Source organism: Lepidochelys kempii, chromosome 1 (assembly GCF_965140265.1).
Source record: "Lepidochelys kempii isolate rLepKem1 chromosome 1, rLepKem1.hap2, whole genome shotgun sequence".
Classification (NCBI taxonomy): Eukaryota; Metazoa; Chordata; order Testudines; family Cheloniidae; genus Lepidochelys; species Lepidochelys kempii.
Window position 1 is genome coordinate 345,798,974 of NC_133256.1, and position 15,582 is coordinate 345,814,555.

Below are 15,582 nucleotides of genomic sequence, written 5' to 3' on the forward strand. Positions count from 1 at the left end.
ATAATGCATCTGATTTGGCTGTTTCTTCCTCATCTGCGCTAATTAGGCTTTGTTCTGCAGCATGAATGTGGATAGCCCTTATTTTTACCTCCCCTCCCCTTTACCGTAAAAGCTGCATATTCCTCTGTTCACAGCACCCAGTACACTACTGCACGCACACACCGACAGCAATAAAAATCGTGAGCTAGCAGATGGCTCAGCTAAAACAGCCTTAGCAGCAAATTGAGTTGAAAGCATAATTTGATTTTAATGTATTTATAAATGGACAAAAACCTCAAAACAAATTAGGCTGCACAGTGCAAGTGACACTGATTCTCAGAGAGGAACAAAAAACCATGAAACATTTTTGCAAATCAAACGGTGTAGTTATTTGCCATGGCAGAGCTGGGATCTTTTCCAAAGCACATTTACAGTCACACACCCTCCCCCCAAGCTATAAAATGCACCCCTGGCAACCAAGAGGACTTTCAACCAGTGCAGCCGAGGTAGCAGCTGAGGTAGGCCAGCTGGGGCTCCTCCAGCCACAGGGGGCAGGAGGAAAGAAAGGGAGGGCGCTTGGGGCTCCGGCGGGCAGACTCAGGTAGAAGGGGTGGGCTCAGGGGGCTAGCCTCCCCAAAGGGGGGGTTCACCCGCTGCCCATGGCAGAAGTTGTACCATTCTGCAAGGTGCTAATTGAGCCAGTCTTCAGATGGCACTCAGGGCAAAGACTATGCTGACATATCCCATCATCTCTCTTATGGCATGTCAGCTGACAGCTGCATTGCACAGGGAGCAATCAAAAGGAGGCAAACCTTGGCTGCATAATGTAGCGCCGTGAGTTGGATTGACGTTGCTCTCTCATTGACATCGGCACCGAGATCAGAGACAAGGAACCGGATGGCTTTGTCCTGGGCCGTGACTGCTGCCTGGTGCAAAGGCCGAGCACCTACAGCATCTGCAGCGGTATAACACACCTAGCGGGTGGGAAATAAGGACCCATGAACAGCTGTGCCAAATTGCCACGAATGATCGCCAACTTGTGTACCCACAATGGGTCCGGCCATTGCCATGACAATGACAATAATGAAAACACATGATATTTTACTCATCCATCAAAAAAATTATTCACCTTACTCCAGCAGGATTATGTAATGCTGGGATAAAACCTGTGTGTGTGTACATTTGCATCAGCTCATTTACCAAGCTTTGGAAATGATTAGCAAAGGCTTCTGGGCCCAGTTCTCCTTTCCTTTCCACTGGTGTAAATCAGGAGAAACTTTATTGACATCAGTGAAGCTACACCTTTATAAAACCATTGTCTTTCCAAATGCATGCAACACAGTAGTCTAGTTACAACAAGGTCATCATTTCACAGTATGCTAGATATTAACATCTAGTAAATCAAAGGAATCTAGTCCCAACATGTAAAGGGACGCTATCAGGTCAAATTTGGATTTGCAAATGTGTTTGTACAGCCCCAATTCTCATGAGGGCCTTCAGGCACTATCATAATGTGTGTTATACTTAATCATAATCATACAGTTCCATTATTTCTTTTAATTAAATTTCAGTTGAAAGAGTTTAAGACAAGCAAACATTCCCCTTTTAAGTGCTGCCAGGTCTCACAATTTTATAGTAAGTCTTGTGCCTATATTTAATATTTTTCTTAAAACCCCAGCTTCTGGAGTCATGTGAACAGCTTTCATTTAAAACACAAGTATGTTTTTAGCTTTGATGGCTAGCACAGAAAATTTTGAAGACCAGAAGGCAAATAAAAAGAATGTAAAATGCATTAATACTGTCACGGACCAGGACGTGTGTGGTTAGGCCTAGTGTTGCGAGCAGTGGCGGTCAAGAACCAGAAGTCAGAGTCAAGGACTAGAGCAGGGCTGGCAGAGGAGCGATCACAGCTTGCAGGCATACGTGCTGAGCAGCATTGGCCGAACGATGCTGCTGGGCTTAAGAGCACATCTGTTGGTTCCTCCAGCCAATTAGGCTGTCTGGCTAATCAAGTGATTCTGCTGCAAGCCACCTGTGCTTCGACTGAGAGTCCTCTGTTGCTCACTAGGGAGGCAGAGTCAGCTGGTCCCAGGCTCAGCCACAAACCCTAATTTCTGACAATTTTTTAAAAAAAAATCTGATGATTCTTAAGCCAATTTCGTGATTTTGAGGGGCTGATGCTTGATTTTTGAAAACCTGAAGTTGGCAGTACTGCCTGTTTAGCATTTGCCATCCAAACATTGCAACACCAAGCTAGTGCATGAGGACCAGAAATGAAACTGTCTAGGAAATGAACCGTCTCTTCCCATTGTCCATGCGGTGAGAAATGCAAATGTAAACCAACTTCACAAACAGTGAGAAATAAATTAGATTTTTTTAATACTTTGAGGGTTTCATAGTCCAAGTTGACAACAGTACATAAGTAATGAAGTGTTTGTTATTTTGAATATACAACTGGATCTAACAACAGCCCTTTGAGCCTTTTAGAAGGAAATCAGAGGTCACTAGGAAAAAATACTGGGAGCTACATCTGTTATAGACAGAGAAAGTTCACTTCCAACACAACCACAGCAGGAAATCTACTGGTCCTTGTAAATCTACTGCCAGAAGAAACTCTGCAAGTATGGTTTAAGCATAGGCTAGAGAGCCAGAAATGCCCGGGTTTTAATCTCAGCTTTGACACCAGCTCCTTCTGTAGCTGTGGGCAAGTAAGTCACTTTACCCACCCTGTGCCTCAGTTTCCCCATCTGTAAAATGGGGATGAGACTTGCATCCCTATGTCACAGGAGTGTTAGTGATGATCTGTTACCTAGCTAGTATTTATACAAATCATTATGGGGCAGGTGGATAGCTCAGTGGTTTGAGCATTAGCCTGCTAAACCCAGGGTTGTGAGTTCAATCCTTGAACAGGCCATTTAGGGATCTGGGGCAAAAATTGGGGATTGGCCCTGCTTTGAGCAGGGGGTTGGACTAGATGACCTCCTGAGGTCCCTTCCAACCCTGATATTCTATGATTCCGAAGAGGTAAAGCTCTAAGGCCCAGATTCACAAAGGTACTTAGGCACCTAGCTTCCATTGAAATCACTGGTCTTTAGGTGCTTACATACCTTGGGGAATCTGGGCCTAAGTATTGATCATTAGGGTCAGACTGTGAAGGCCTTCTTGCTGCTCATGAGTAGCCCCCTGAGCCAATGATAACTTGGTAACAGCTCATCAGTGGGAGTCATGGGCACACATTCTGGTCTCCAGTGGAATCACCACCATCAGCCACACCACTCACTTTTTACTCAGTCCTTCCATTAGCTTCAGGGGGAGTTTGCCTGAGTAAAGTCCTCCAGATATGGCCCCATTCAAGTACAAGAGCTAACATCGTTCTCTTTGGAGGGTGGCGTTTTGTAACCGGAACCTGTAGAAAAGGCAGCGTGGGTCTCTTGACACCATACCTTATGCTTTTCTAGAAGTAGCTGGGCTATGTCAATGTGACCATTCTGTATCGCGTCCATAAAGGGAGTCACTCCGCATTTGTCCCTGCTGTCAGGTTCATATGGGCACCTTGGAAAGATCATAAAACACATGCTTGAAACTGGTGCACTCAGGGCTGCTTTGTGTTGTTGGAGCAGGTCATAGTAGCTGGACTGTCTCATTGTATTTGTCCAGAAGGCTTTAGACATGTACGTGAGGCATTCCAGCTAAAATGATCACATGCCCCTCTCTCTTTGTCCTGTGTTGTATCGTATTGGGTGTTGGCATGTGCCTTTAGAGTGACCCTGATCTCTTTGGGGCAGAGAGCTGTGATTTGCTTGGCTCAATTCCTGCAGGGTGAATTTCTCCCCCATGCATAAGAGGGGCAGAAGGTCTATACGCCACTTACATCACACTTACAGTCTCCGAATAGAACTTGTGTGGGAGATAAGTGGCGCACAGGCCCTGGGTTGGCACAGCAATTAATTGCATCCTTATTGTACAGTGTACAAACACGGCACTACATACATTATTATTATTGTGAGCCAAATCCCAAGGACGGGACTCAGGCAGAAATCTCATTAGAACGAATGGGAATTCAACCTGAGTAAAGACTGAGTCAAAACTGAGAATCTGGCTCAGTGACAACACAGTGGATCAAATCCACCCCATGCCAATTGTAAACCAGAGTTTAGTGGGGCTGGGAGGGGTGTGAAGTCTGATATTGGGGAGGGTGTGGATGGAGATGGCTAGAGCCTCCCTTCTTCCAAGTGCAGCTTCAACACTGGTTAGGAAGGAAGTGTGGCCAGAATGATTCAATGCAGTTTCCCAGAAGACTCTCCAATGCCAGGACTCTGGAGCCTCAGGCAGAAAATACAGCTAGAAAGCAAGAAAGAAGGTGGTGCCCTCATCTCAGGGTGAACCCCTGTATCGTGGCACAGTGGGTCTCCCTGGTGCAGGCAAATGCAGTAGCTGGGCTCAGTCAAGCCCAGAGGAATTACAGCAGGGATAAACTAGGCCCAGATGGTTCTCTCCTTGTTGTAAGGACCCAGGCTGGTTATGTAATTCTATGTCACAGTGAATTCTGAGGCAATCCAGGGAGTAAATACATCTGAAATCACCATAATCAGCTGTGAAAAGTGAGAGGAAATTGATAGGTTCTCAGGCTCACAATTGTGCAGCTGGGATTTCTCAATGGCATCAATGTTCTCGGTGTCTGTTTAGTCAAGCAGGCCATGTGCTGTAAATGAAAGGGGGGAATGGGCTGGGAGGAGGGAAGGGAGAAAGAGTGGGTGTGTGTGGGTGGTTAAATTTCACAAAAAAATTGGGTCAGGAAGCCTACTTACCGCTCAAGAAGTGCTTTCACTACGTCAAAACAGCCGTGCATTGCTGCGAGAGAGAGGAAGTGGATGGTAATTTATGTTTTCATGTTTCCTGCCACCTACAAAGGAAAAATAAGTGGGTCTGTCCCCCTTTGGGCTTATTTGTGATGTATAAAGAAGCCCTGAAAGATTTTTAATTGAAACCTTTTGCTGCTTGTTATTTTTACACTAGACTTATCAGGAATATCCAACCGTCTCTATGTCCTCCAAGGACTCTCCACACAAAACAGGAGAGAGAAGTGAAGTGGAAGCTCTGTTTGCCCTGAACTGAAGAGAGAGAGAGAGAGAGAGCGCGCGAGTGTACAGAACAAAGAGTTTTAAAACAGTCTGAAAAATATTCCCTTCCACTCTCAATTGCTCAGGTTTTGCTTCCTTGATAATTCAGCTGGACATGTTTGGTGCATAGCACAGTACAACACACTGACCATTGGGAGCTGAGAACAGAGATGCTAAGAACATGCACTTAGCACATCTCCAGTCATCAAGTCTCCTGGGGGAAAATCCCAGGGTCAAAAGGATCTGAATTGCAAATGTAAAATCCTCTCTGGCCTTCTTAATCCATGATACTGCAGCAAAATGGAAAACGAACCCTATTTTCTTCCTTTGTAGGCCGCCTTCATATAATAAAACCAAACTCACAGCTGCTAATATCAGGTTATTTACTCATTTTGAATAAGGAGGACAACACAGTAAATGTTCTGGTCCCCACAGCCAACCACAGAACTGCAGCTGAAGAAGAGCTCTCAGCATATGTTGCACACAAGTGATAGTCTGAGCTTTAACAGCAGCATTGCCAACCTCAAGAGATCAAACAATCATGGGCAGACCCCCAAAAATCACAAAATTGAAAAAATCATGAGATTTTTAGTCTGTCTTTTAACTTTGTAACTCCCCTCAATTCCTTTGCCACCACGTGTGTGACAATTTTGGGCTGAAAAGTCAACCTCTAACGCTCCCAAAAATGCATGCCTCTCCCTGGCTGCTCAGATGGAGACTTCTGCCTCATCCCTAGGACAGGGGAACTGTCATCCCATTTCCTATTACTGTCTTCTGTCCAGGTACAGCAACAGCACTTCTCTGCCTCCCGCTAGCTTGGGACTTCTCCACCTGAGACCCAGCAGCGTTACTTCCCTGACTTCCCCTCTCCCAGCCTCCAGCTGCCCTAGGACTCTATCTCTGCTGTAGGGCCATATGTGAACGCAAGGCTCAGTGGCAGGGCACATCTGTGTCCTTAGCCCCAAGGCCTCTTCACAGAGCTCTGCCCCCGTGCCCAGCCCTGAAAATCATGAGATCGGTGGAGTTTCTCATGTCACTGCAACAGTCTCTCCTGCAGGCACCAAAATCCTGTGACATGATCAGTTTGTGAGAGGTGGCAACGCTGCCTTCCCCTGGCTGCTAGAACAGGACTCCCCTTCTCCATCTCCATCATCATCCCCAAGCTGGGGAGCTGCCACTAAATCCCCTCCATCTCCTGCCCCATCACTGTTCTCTCCACCCCCCTCAGCCTCCCTTCTGCCCCCCATACTCCTTTGCTCCTCCCACTCCTCTGCACTCCCTGCAGCCTTCCTCCTGCCCCTCACCACTTCTCTGCAACTCCCTTCTCAGCCTTCCCCTGCATCCCATTCATCTGCAACCCCTAAATCTGCCCCCTGCTACCCATCGTTCTCCTCGCCCACCCTTCACAGTGTCTCTGCTGCGCCTCACAGTCCCTGTGTTCTATCCAGCCCTCTGGGCCGTTCTGCCTGTGGACACGGCTTCTCTCTCATTGCAAACAGAGGGAGGTGGCAGCCATCTTTATTAAGGGTAGCCTCGTTCCACAGGCAGATAGACTGTAGGGAAATAGTGGCCGTCTTGCTGGCTTCAAAGCTCAGCCCCACTGACAATTATAGGAGATGGCGGACATTTTGAATAATTCACGAGTTGGTGCCTTTTGCCGTGTTTTCACCCCTAAAATCACTAGGGTCATGATAAAATTGTGGAAGTTGGCAACACTGTAATAGCAACAGTCGAACAATGTAGCTGGTGTGTTGTGGTCATGGTTTATAGCACTGATCAGTCACAATGAATTCCCCGTCTTTTGTTGTACCCACCCATTGTCTTGTCTTATACTCAGACTGCAAACTCTTTGGGGCAGTGACTATCTTTTTGTTACGTGTGTCTTGAGGGCCCAGCGTAATAGAGCCCTGATCGCTAATTTGGGTATCTAGGCATTACTCTTGTCCTTGCTGAGCAGGGTGGTGGAGGGGTAGGTAGGAGATGTCTCCCATTCACACCCACATCTCTCAGGGCGACAGCTGGGTGCCAAATGGGAATGCACCTCACACAAATGGGAGGGGGGCTTGCGGCAGCAGCAATCCCCCAGCCCCGGGGAGAGCTGGGCACCCCCATGTGTGAACCAGCATCTACAGGGCCCTGCTACTTTGGGGGGGGGGCAGGGGAGCACGGAGCCGCTCTCTCTGCCCCCCAATGTGAGCTGAGATCTAGAGGGGGCAGAGCATCCCGTTTCCCATGCTGCCTCCAGCAGCGGGGAAGGGGCTGGAGGCTCACCCTTCCCCCAGCACTGCTACTTCTAGGGGTAAAGGGAGGTCAGAGCAGTGCAGGGGAGTGTAGGGAGGAAAGGAGGAGGGGCCAGAGCTATACAATAGGGGATGTGGGGCCTTCAGCTCCACCCCCTCCCCAACTTCCCCACATCCACACACTCTGTTTCTGTCCTCCATTCAAAACAAGTCCCCACAGTGCTGAGACTGGGATGGGGAGCTGGGAACAAGCATGTTCGGTGCATGGAACAGGCACATAATGCAGAAACTGGCATGCAAAGCTGAGAACAGGTGTACTCTACATGGCACTACACACAGCACTAAGATTGTGGTTGGGAACTGAGAACAGGCGGGCTCAAAGCATGCCTCAAACACATTGCTGAGACTCGGGTAAGGAGCTATTGTAACAGGCTGAATTCATCTCCTATGGGGTGGTCTCATTCAGCTGACAACATCTCACTGAGATGAATGAGCCATTTCACACCTGAGTCTGTTATGCTGCAGAAGGACATGAGAGCTCATTCCCCATACACCAGGCCCAGATCTGCATTTCCATTCTCCTGCCCCGCTCTCCTGCCTGCAGCTGGTATGTGGACTTTTGACAGCCACACCATCTTCCCACCTCCCCATGCCCCCTCCAAGCTTACCAGGGGCATGGAGTGGCAAGGAGCAGAGTTATGGACACCCAGTGGTGCCTCATGGGCTTCAGGAATATTTAGTTCAGCTGCATTCAAACCTCTGAAAGCCAGGAAACCAAGAGTTAAAGTAAAGCAAATAAACTTCAGAAATCCGGGAAGTACAGAAGGTGGATGCCACCCCCGCAAAGCAACCTTAGCTCTCTCTGCCCTCTTTGAGTGATGATCCAGTACACCCAGAGTACACACCAGCATTCTGCAGAACACTCTGAGAACAGAGCACGTGAGCACTGTTGAACAAAGTCTAACACTTTCTCTTCGCTAAAGCAAAACTCAGGTTTAGATCAGGTGTCGCAAACTGGAGCTACCTACACTACACCTGGGCCTACACTCAAACATTGAGCCCACTCCCCACAAACCACTCTAGCCTTGATAAATGTTACCATCCCTTCACCCTTGCCTTGAGGATTCCTTCTGATACATGGCCTTCACGCGCCCCTCACTAAGCCCCAGAGACCACCACACTGCTGACAGTCCCCACGGCAAGAATACCCCTGCACTGCTACGGACACAGACGACAGAGCTCAGCACTGAAATAAGCTATGCTTGATACCGGAAGGTACACATTGCCTTTTCTCACATTGCAGTCACAGCTCTGCTGAGCTGTTCTAACTGGTCCCTCTACCATTCTGTACGCTTACACCCCACACAGTGAATGGAGCTCCAGCACTTACACATTAAATGCTGGAATTCAAATCTATGGAACACAACACAACAATGGCACATTCTCCTAATCCTTCCTCATATCTACTTATTCTAGACTCATACATTTTAAGGCCAGAGGGACTATTAACTAGTCTTATCTCCTATATAACATAGGTCAGAGAATTGGATACAGTTACTGGTTGTTGCACCTAATACCTTGTGTTTGATTCTAGCAGCTTCCAGAAAGGCTTGACTTGAAGACTCCAAGAGATGGAGAATCCACCATTTCCCTTCGCTGTTTGTTAAGTTTTGCATCATCCTTACTGACCCATTCCCAAGGGATATTGCCAGCTCCAGAGGGGCAGAATTAAGGTTTTGTTGTGGGGGTGACGTGAATCTTAAATGTTCATTTTTTGATTTTCAGAGGTTTGGGCGTAGCTGAACTCAACGTTCTGGAAGGGCACAAGACACAGCCAGGCAACCTTAACTCTGCATTAGTAAAATTTTGGGGCATTTAGTTAATCCATCCTGAAAGTACTCATGTGAGGCCTGGTAAGTATTATTCCCACTCACAGATTGTTAAACTGAGGCACCAAGCTGTTAAGGGACAGTGAGTGAGGGAATGAGGATCTGATCACTAGCCCCCACTCCCTACCATGCACATGATTAATGTTATTAGAATATAAGATACAATTTGCACAGGTGTAAAAGGACTATATAACATGCAAGGCAGTGGAGAATCAGGCCTGCATGCTAATCCAGGTATGCTCCCAGTCTAGTAACAGCTCCAACATCCAGCACTGATTATTCATACCCCTAGAAGGAATACATTATCACCCTTCACACAGGCACAGATCAAAACTTGCCGTTTTATCAACTGCAAGTGATAAAAATTATAGCCTTATGCTCTTCTAATCCCTGAATGACACAAACTCTTCTGAGGCCATTAGAAGTAGGGTCCATACCTGCCGTGTGCAGAGGAGTTCTCTTTATTTTGCTTTCTGTGTTCCAGCTGCTTGGAGATACAGTAAGCAAGTACTGGATGATTTGTGGATCACCCTCTCGACTTGCTATATGGAAGCAATTCCAGCCATCTTTGTTCTTTAACAATGGGTTTGCTCCATGCTCAATGAGATCTTTAATCACCTCCACGTTCTTCCTGGTGCAAGCCATCATGAGAGGAGTCCTTGAAAAGAGAAGGGAGAATAAAAACACAATGCATCCTCATTATACCACCAACTGCTCCACAGCCAGCCCATTAAGATCCAGACTCCACTGCTGTAACAACTGAGTCTGAACCAAGATTTAAGGTTGGTTGTGGCCAAAGAGGGTTCTAGCACAGTGTGTGGGTGCAGGTCACTTGCCAGGATTATCTGGGTATACCTCATTTAATCATTTCCCTGGCATTTGCAGGGACCTCCAGCAGGTCCCTCCTGTTCTCTGCCTATGGCACGAAACAGTCTAGTCTCTTGTGGGCTGCAATATTTTGGTTGTTGGGTTTAGTTTGAGGATGCTGGATGGTGTTGGTGGCCTGTGACATACAGCAGGTCAGACTGGCTGATCTAGTGTTTCCTTCTGGCCTGTGATTCTATGACAGTTTGGCCAGCCAGTGTGGACTAGGACTATGGACCTAGTGAACGCGGTGTTATCATCTTAACCTCTTGCAGCCGGCCTAACGACAGGATAGATGATCTACTAAAGCCACTACAATCTAGGGGAGATCTCCTTTAGTTCAAGTGATCAAGGTGCTTTTGAAATCAAAGTCCAAGATTCTATCCCCAATGCTACATGTGGATGGTCTGGCTGATCATCAGCATGCCTGGACAGGTGCAGCATATGAACTCATGACAGATTCTAGAGCACCATTTTCTCACAGTTAGTTTGTTCACTGAGCACCCTGTCTGGCTGTGCCACTTGGGCCCAAGGGAGTTTCAACCAGTTGAAACATTGCTACAGCAGAATAACTGGAGAAAGAGCCAAAGGGCTGACACTGGAAAATCTTCTCATCACAAGGAACCAATCAATTTTATGGGCACACTGGCATACCAACATGCTCTTGTTTCCCACTAAAATAAGAGAGAAAACAAAGGCAGTTTGAGATTTTCTGTTGTAGCTGCAGCTGGTCAGATCAGTACTTTTTACCCCCTACTGTCCCATTCCCTTCATCAGCATCAATAGGTGTGACTGTAGATAACAAATCACAAATTGGACAAACCCCTCTTCCAAGGCAATATGCACTAGCCTCACAGTGAGATACTCATGCGGGGCAATCAGCACAAGTGTGATTCTTCATACTTTTTTTTTTATCATTAAAGACTGTCCTCACTACATTGTGGTGTGAAAACTTGATAAGACTGTGGATTGCACTGGCATCTTCCTAAGGCCTTGAGGACCACCCCAATTGGTCTATATAATAAAAGTAATGAGTACCTGTACTTAATATAGTGACCCCTCCATCTGAGAATCTCAGTGTCTCTCATAAGCATTAACAACCACACTTATGTCCAGCAGAGAAGTAAAGAATTCTCATTCTCATTTTACAGATGGGGTAACTGTGATACAGTGTCACTTGCTGAAGCCCATAGCAAGTCAGTGGCAGAATCAAGAACAGAACCCACATAGCTTGACACCCAGTCTGACATCCTAACCGCAAGACCCTCCTTTTATATGTAGGTAAAATAAGCGCATACAAGTGTAATAATATTTGATTTGATGGTATTGCCCCCTTTTTAATTTAACTGCAATAAACTACATTTGATCAGCTGAGGCTTCACCCCAGTGCCACAGTCCACATTTGAGTATCAGGACACTGATTTGGGCACCACCTGACTCACATCTGATTCTTGCAGTCACTTATGCACATGCTTAACTTTACACATGTGAGTAATCCCATTGACTTCAATGGCACTATTCACATACAAGCGTGACTAGTGATTACAGGGTCAGGACCTACATTTACAGTCTCCTAGTATTTCTTTCACCCTTGCAGTCAGGGCCAGATTAATCTTTTGTGGGCCCAGCACCAAACATATTTGTGGGCCCCCACGGAGGCAATGCAGCATGGCGCAGGGAGGTCAGTCCCCAGAGCAAGGCCAGCCAGGGGCAATGGGGCATGGCATGGCAGCAGCGGCCCCACTCCGCCCAACCCAGTGCGAGGGCACTGTTTACAAACCGGCAGTTGCCAGATGCACAGTGGCCCACCTGGTCCTGTGCTGCCAGCATGCCCCTTCCCCTCAGGGGGCGGGCCTATGCTGCGCCACACAGCCCCCCCAACCAACACTCCCCAACTCCCTATGGCCAGAGCCCCCCTGGACCCACTATGTCCAGCACCCCTCCTGCCCGACCCCTCCACAAACGCACAGCGCCCTGCACAACACCACCCTGCCCAGTGCCCCCCTGCCCACAACCACCCAGCACCCCCTGTAGAACCCCCGTTCCCTAGTGCCCCAACACACACATCTTCCCTGCCCCCTCACAGCCCAGCACCCCCCCAGACCCCTAAGAGACCTGCTCCCCCACGCCCTGCCTCCTGGCCTCACCGGCCCTGCTGGGAGGCAACTGTCTGCCAGGCTGAGCTGGCAGCGCAGCCAGGGCTGGTCCCGGGGCAGCGAATCGCTCTAGCCCCTTGCGAGTGGAGCGATCAGCTGAGCCAGGGCCTGGAGAGGCCCAGCCAAACCCCCATTCCCCCCACTGTTGTCCCCCGCACCGGCTGAGACCAGGCTTCTGCACCAGTCCTAGGCGGCTCAGCTCTGGGGAGACAGGCAGGGCCCCAAAGGTAGTGGGAAGCAGAGACTGCCCGGAGCCAGAGATGCACTGGAGGCCAGCCAGGGGACAGAGAGAAGCAGGGGGGTGGGGACAGGGATGGAGAGGAGCCCTCGGCCGGCCAGCGGGCAGGCTGAGGGGAGCAAGTGGTGGGCGGCGGAGCCAGCGGGGTCTCGGGGCGCAGTGCAAGCGGAGCAGGCCCAGGCCCCTTCTGAGCATGGGCCTGGCCACAATGGTGCCAGGGGCACCATTGTAAACCCGGCAGTGCTTGCAGTGGGTACTTTCTGAGCATTCTCGTGTACTCCAAGCAGATCAGAAGAGACTGTCCCTGTCTCCAAGTAGTTTACAACCTAAACTAATCCTCTGCTGCACGAACGTGTCTCTAGACAAACAGCAGCAACAAAGGTGCCAAGCCTACCAGCCAGCACCACATTCAACGCAATGAGGTGTTAAATTCAGTCTAGCTGGCCCATAGAAACACTAACATAATGAAGAACTGACAAGTCTCAACAACACTCCACTAAATCCTCTCCCTTTTATTCCCAGGATGGGATTATAGCCTACTGATTCTTGGGAGATTTCTTCAATTCAATCTAGGGCAGAGACACCCCCGAGGTTGTCTCTCTCCCTTCGCCCTTAGAATGTTTCTCTTTCGTTTTACAATCTCACCTCCTCTTTGATGCCATGAGGGAGCGACACATAGTGTCTTTTTTTTAAAACAGCTGCTACAAGCAGTCTGGTATCTCAGAGGGCATGCTGCATACTCATATACGGTCTGTGCCTTAGTCCTGACAAGACCATTGCATTACCCAGCGCCTTCCACGGAAGGTTGGTTACTGCAGATTGCACGCAATTTGCAGCAGAAAACTGCCACTTGGCTGGCTGGGCTGCTGCCACACAGTCACCCTTAACTGCTCCTTCCCTGGCTTGATTTTGTCAGCCTACATGCCAGTTTAAGGGACGATAACGGGACATCGGCTTGATTGAAGTACGTAACTTTTGACTAAATACAGGCCAAGAATGGGTGCATAATAAATCATAATGTATTACAAAAGGGTGGGAGGGAAACAAATCCCTTAAAGTAAACTCTAGAAAGTTCTCCACTGATTTCCATACCCCATGCTGCATGTGGTGTCCAGTGATAGGTAAAGAACCACACAAGTTAGAGATGGAAAAGACATCACCTGCTCCATCTTCCTGGCAGTACTGTATTGTTCCTCACGATACAAACTGAAGAACTTGGTCTAGCCTTGTTTTCAATATCCCAAACAAAGAGGCCTCCACCATTTTCACAGCATAAAGAGTCTAAGCTCTTTTCTCAGGTTGTATCTACACTACAGAGCCTATGCTGGCATTGCCCCTGTTGCAGACGCAATGTACCCCGACCAAACCAGGAAATCTGCTGGTGTACGAACAGCCCCTCCCCAAATAACATTAACAATGCTGACAGAAGCACTCTTCTTTTGGCATAGCTGCGTCTACACTGACTGTTTGGTTTGCATAGCTATGTCACTAGGGGTGTGGTTTTTCCACACCCATGACCAACACAGCTACCCAGTATAAGTTTTAAGTGTAGACCAGGCCTCAGGTTTTAAACTGGGGCATGGGGTGAGTGGATGTATATTTCTATTTAAATCTTTTCCCTGTTGCCAAATTTTGTCATGCGTTGCATGAATAGTATCTGTGTGCCCAGAGAGTTTAGTAATTGGGTAAATAAGTAAAGTGAATACTAGATCTCACTTTCAGGAAGTTTTCCCATACTACTTCTTACATTTATCTTTTTACCGCACTAACCTGATATTAGTAATGATTTAACAATTCAACTGCTAGCATAGACGGGACAAAACTCTTTGACATTGACAGAAAGCACAATGTATTCTCAAGTAGGCAGAGATTTAATCTTCTCTTTGCTAAACTATGCATAGTATATGTAAGGCCACAGATTCGTATGCATCAATCCCAATGCAACTGGATTCCAGGGCCAGAAGCTGGGCAAACAAGTATGTATTGTTGCTTTTGGAATTTGTAGGAATGAAAGGTGCCATGGGAATATAAAGGTATCAACATATCTAGATTTGCTATGTGAGACAGGTATCTTCCCCTGCTCATGCTTATTATGTCAATGTCAGGAGTACTAAACAGACTACTGATTTGTAATGATAAGAATTAGGTCAGTGCCTCCTATTCATGCTCTAATTTCAACTTTAAATATTAACTGAGAATTCTTTGCTGCCTCACGTGATGGAAATCCTGTCCCACCACCACCTTGATGAATAATGCAGCTTCCTTCCCTTGCAGTAATACTTTACATTTATATAACAATTTTAATCTGATAATATTATTATTTGTATTCCCATATCGTTATTTGTGTTATCAGGTCCCCACTGTGCTAGCCATTTTAAGTGCTTTCCAAATATCAGTTTATTAAGGCTTACTATACCACTCAGAAGAAGGTATTATTATCTGCCCATGAATTTCTCATTCACTCATCCTTTCATCTGGGCACCCTAGATTTTAAAGGTGGAAAAACAAGCCAAAAAAGGGTTAGCAATTTGACTGGGGTCAATCAGTGAGTCAGTGGGAGATCTGGATTAGATTATGATTCCTGGACCTATGCGCCAACTATTAGACAATGCTCCCCCACATCCCCCAAACACATAACACTAGCCAGATCCTACAGTGAAACAAGCCTGTGACTTACCAGTCTGCCTTTTTCAAGCAGTCTATCCTTGCACCTTTATCCAGCAGATACAACACACAATCCCTATGACCCATGGAAGCTGCTTCGTGGAGGGGCCTTTTGTAGTCATTATTAAACATCTCAATGTCCATTTCCAAGGCTTCAACTAAATGGGTCAGAACATTCAGGTGACCGTGCCTGGCTGCATAGTGCAGTAGAGTATCCCCAGATTTCCCATAGTGTTTCCGCCGCACTTCCTTGCTCATTTCCTCATCTCTCTGCAACTCCTCTTTGAAAAGGTCTAGCCTGCCTTCTTGAATCAGCCTGAGAAGTTGTTTCTGATTTTCTGCTTCAGCCATAGAGAAACATGTGGCTCCTAAGACATTAAAACAAACAACAACAAGCAAGTAAGTTAGGGACTACAAAATAAGAGATTACAA

At 47.4% G+C, this 15,582-nt stretch overlaps 1 protein-coding gene across 8 annotated transcripts in view; it reads right to left on the bottom strand.

Moving 5' to 3' along the window:
• ANKRD16 (ankyrin repeat domain 16) overlaps positions 1 to 15,582 on the bottom strand; it is a 39,502-nt gene that overhangs the window by 21,968 nt on the left and 1,952 nt on the right. For all 8 annotated transcript variants that reach the window (XM_073328894.1, XM_073328895.1, XM_073328893.1 and 5 more), the window contains exons 2-6: positions 15,164 to 15,518; positions 9,666 to 9,886; positions 4,788 to 4,830; positions 3,423 to 3,531; positions 792 to 953 (exon numbers count right to left, since the gene is read on the bottom strand). In XM_073328894.1, coding sequence (XP_073184995.1) covers positions 792 to 953; positions 3,423 to 3,531; positions 4,788 to 4,830; positions 9,666 to 9,886; positions 15,164 to 15,501 — 873 coding nt within the window. In that variant the 5' untranslated portion in view covers positions 15,502 to 15,518. The remainder of the gene's footprint in view (positions 1 to 791; positions 954 to 3,422; positions 3,532 to 4,787; positions 4,831 to 9,665; positions 9,887 to 15,163; positions 15,519 to 15,582) is intronic.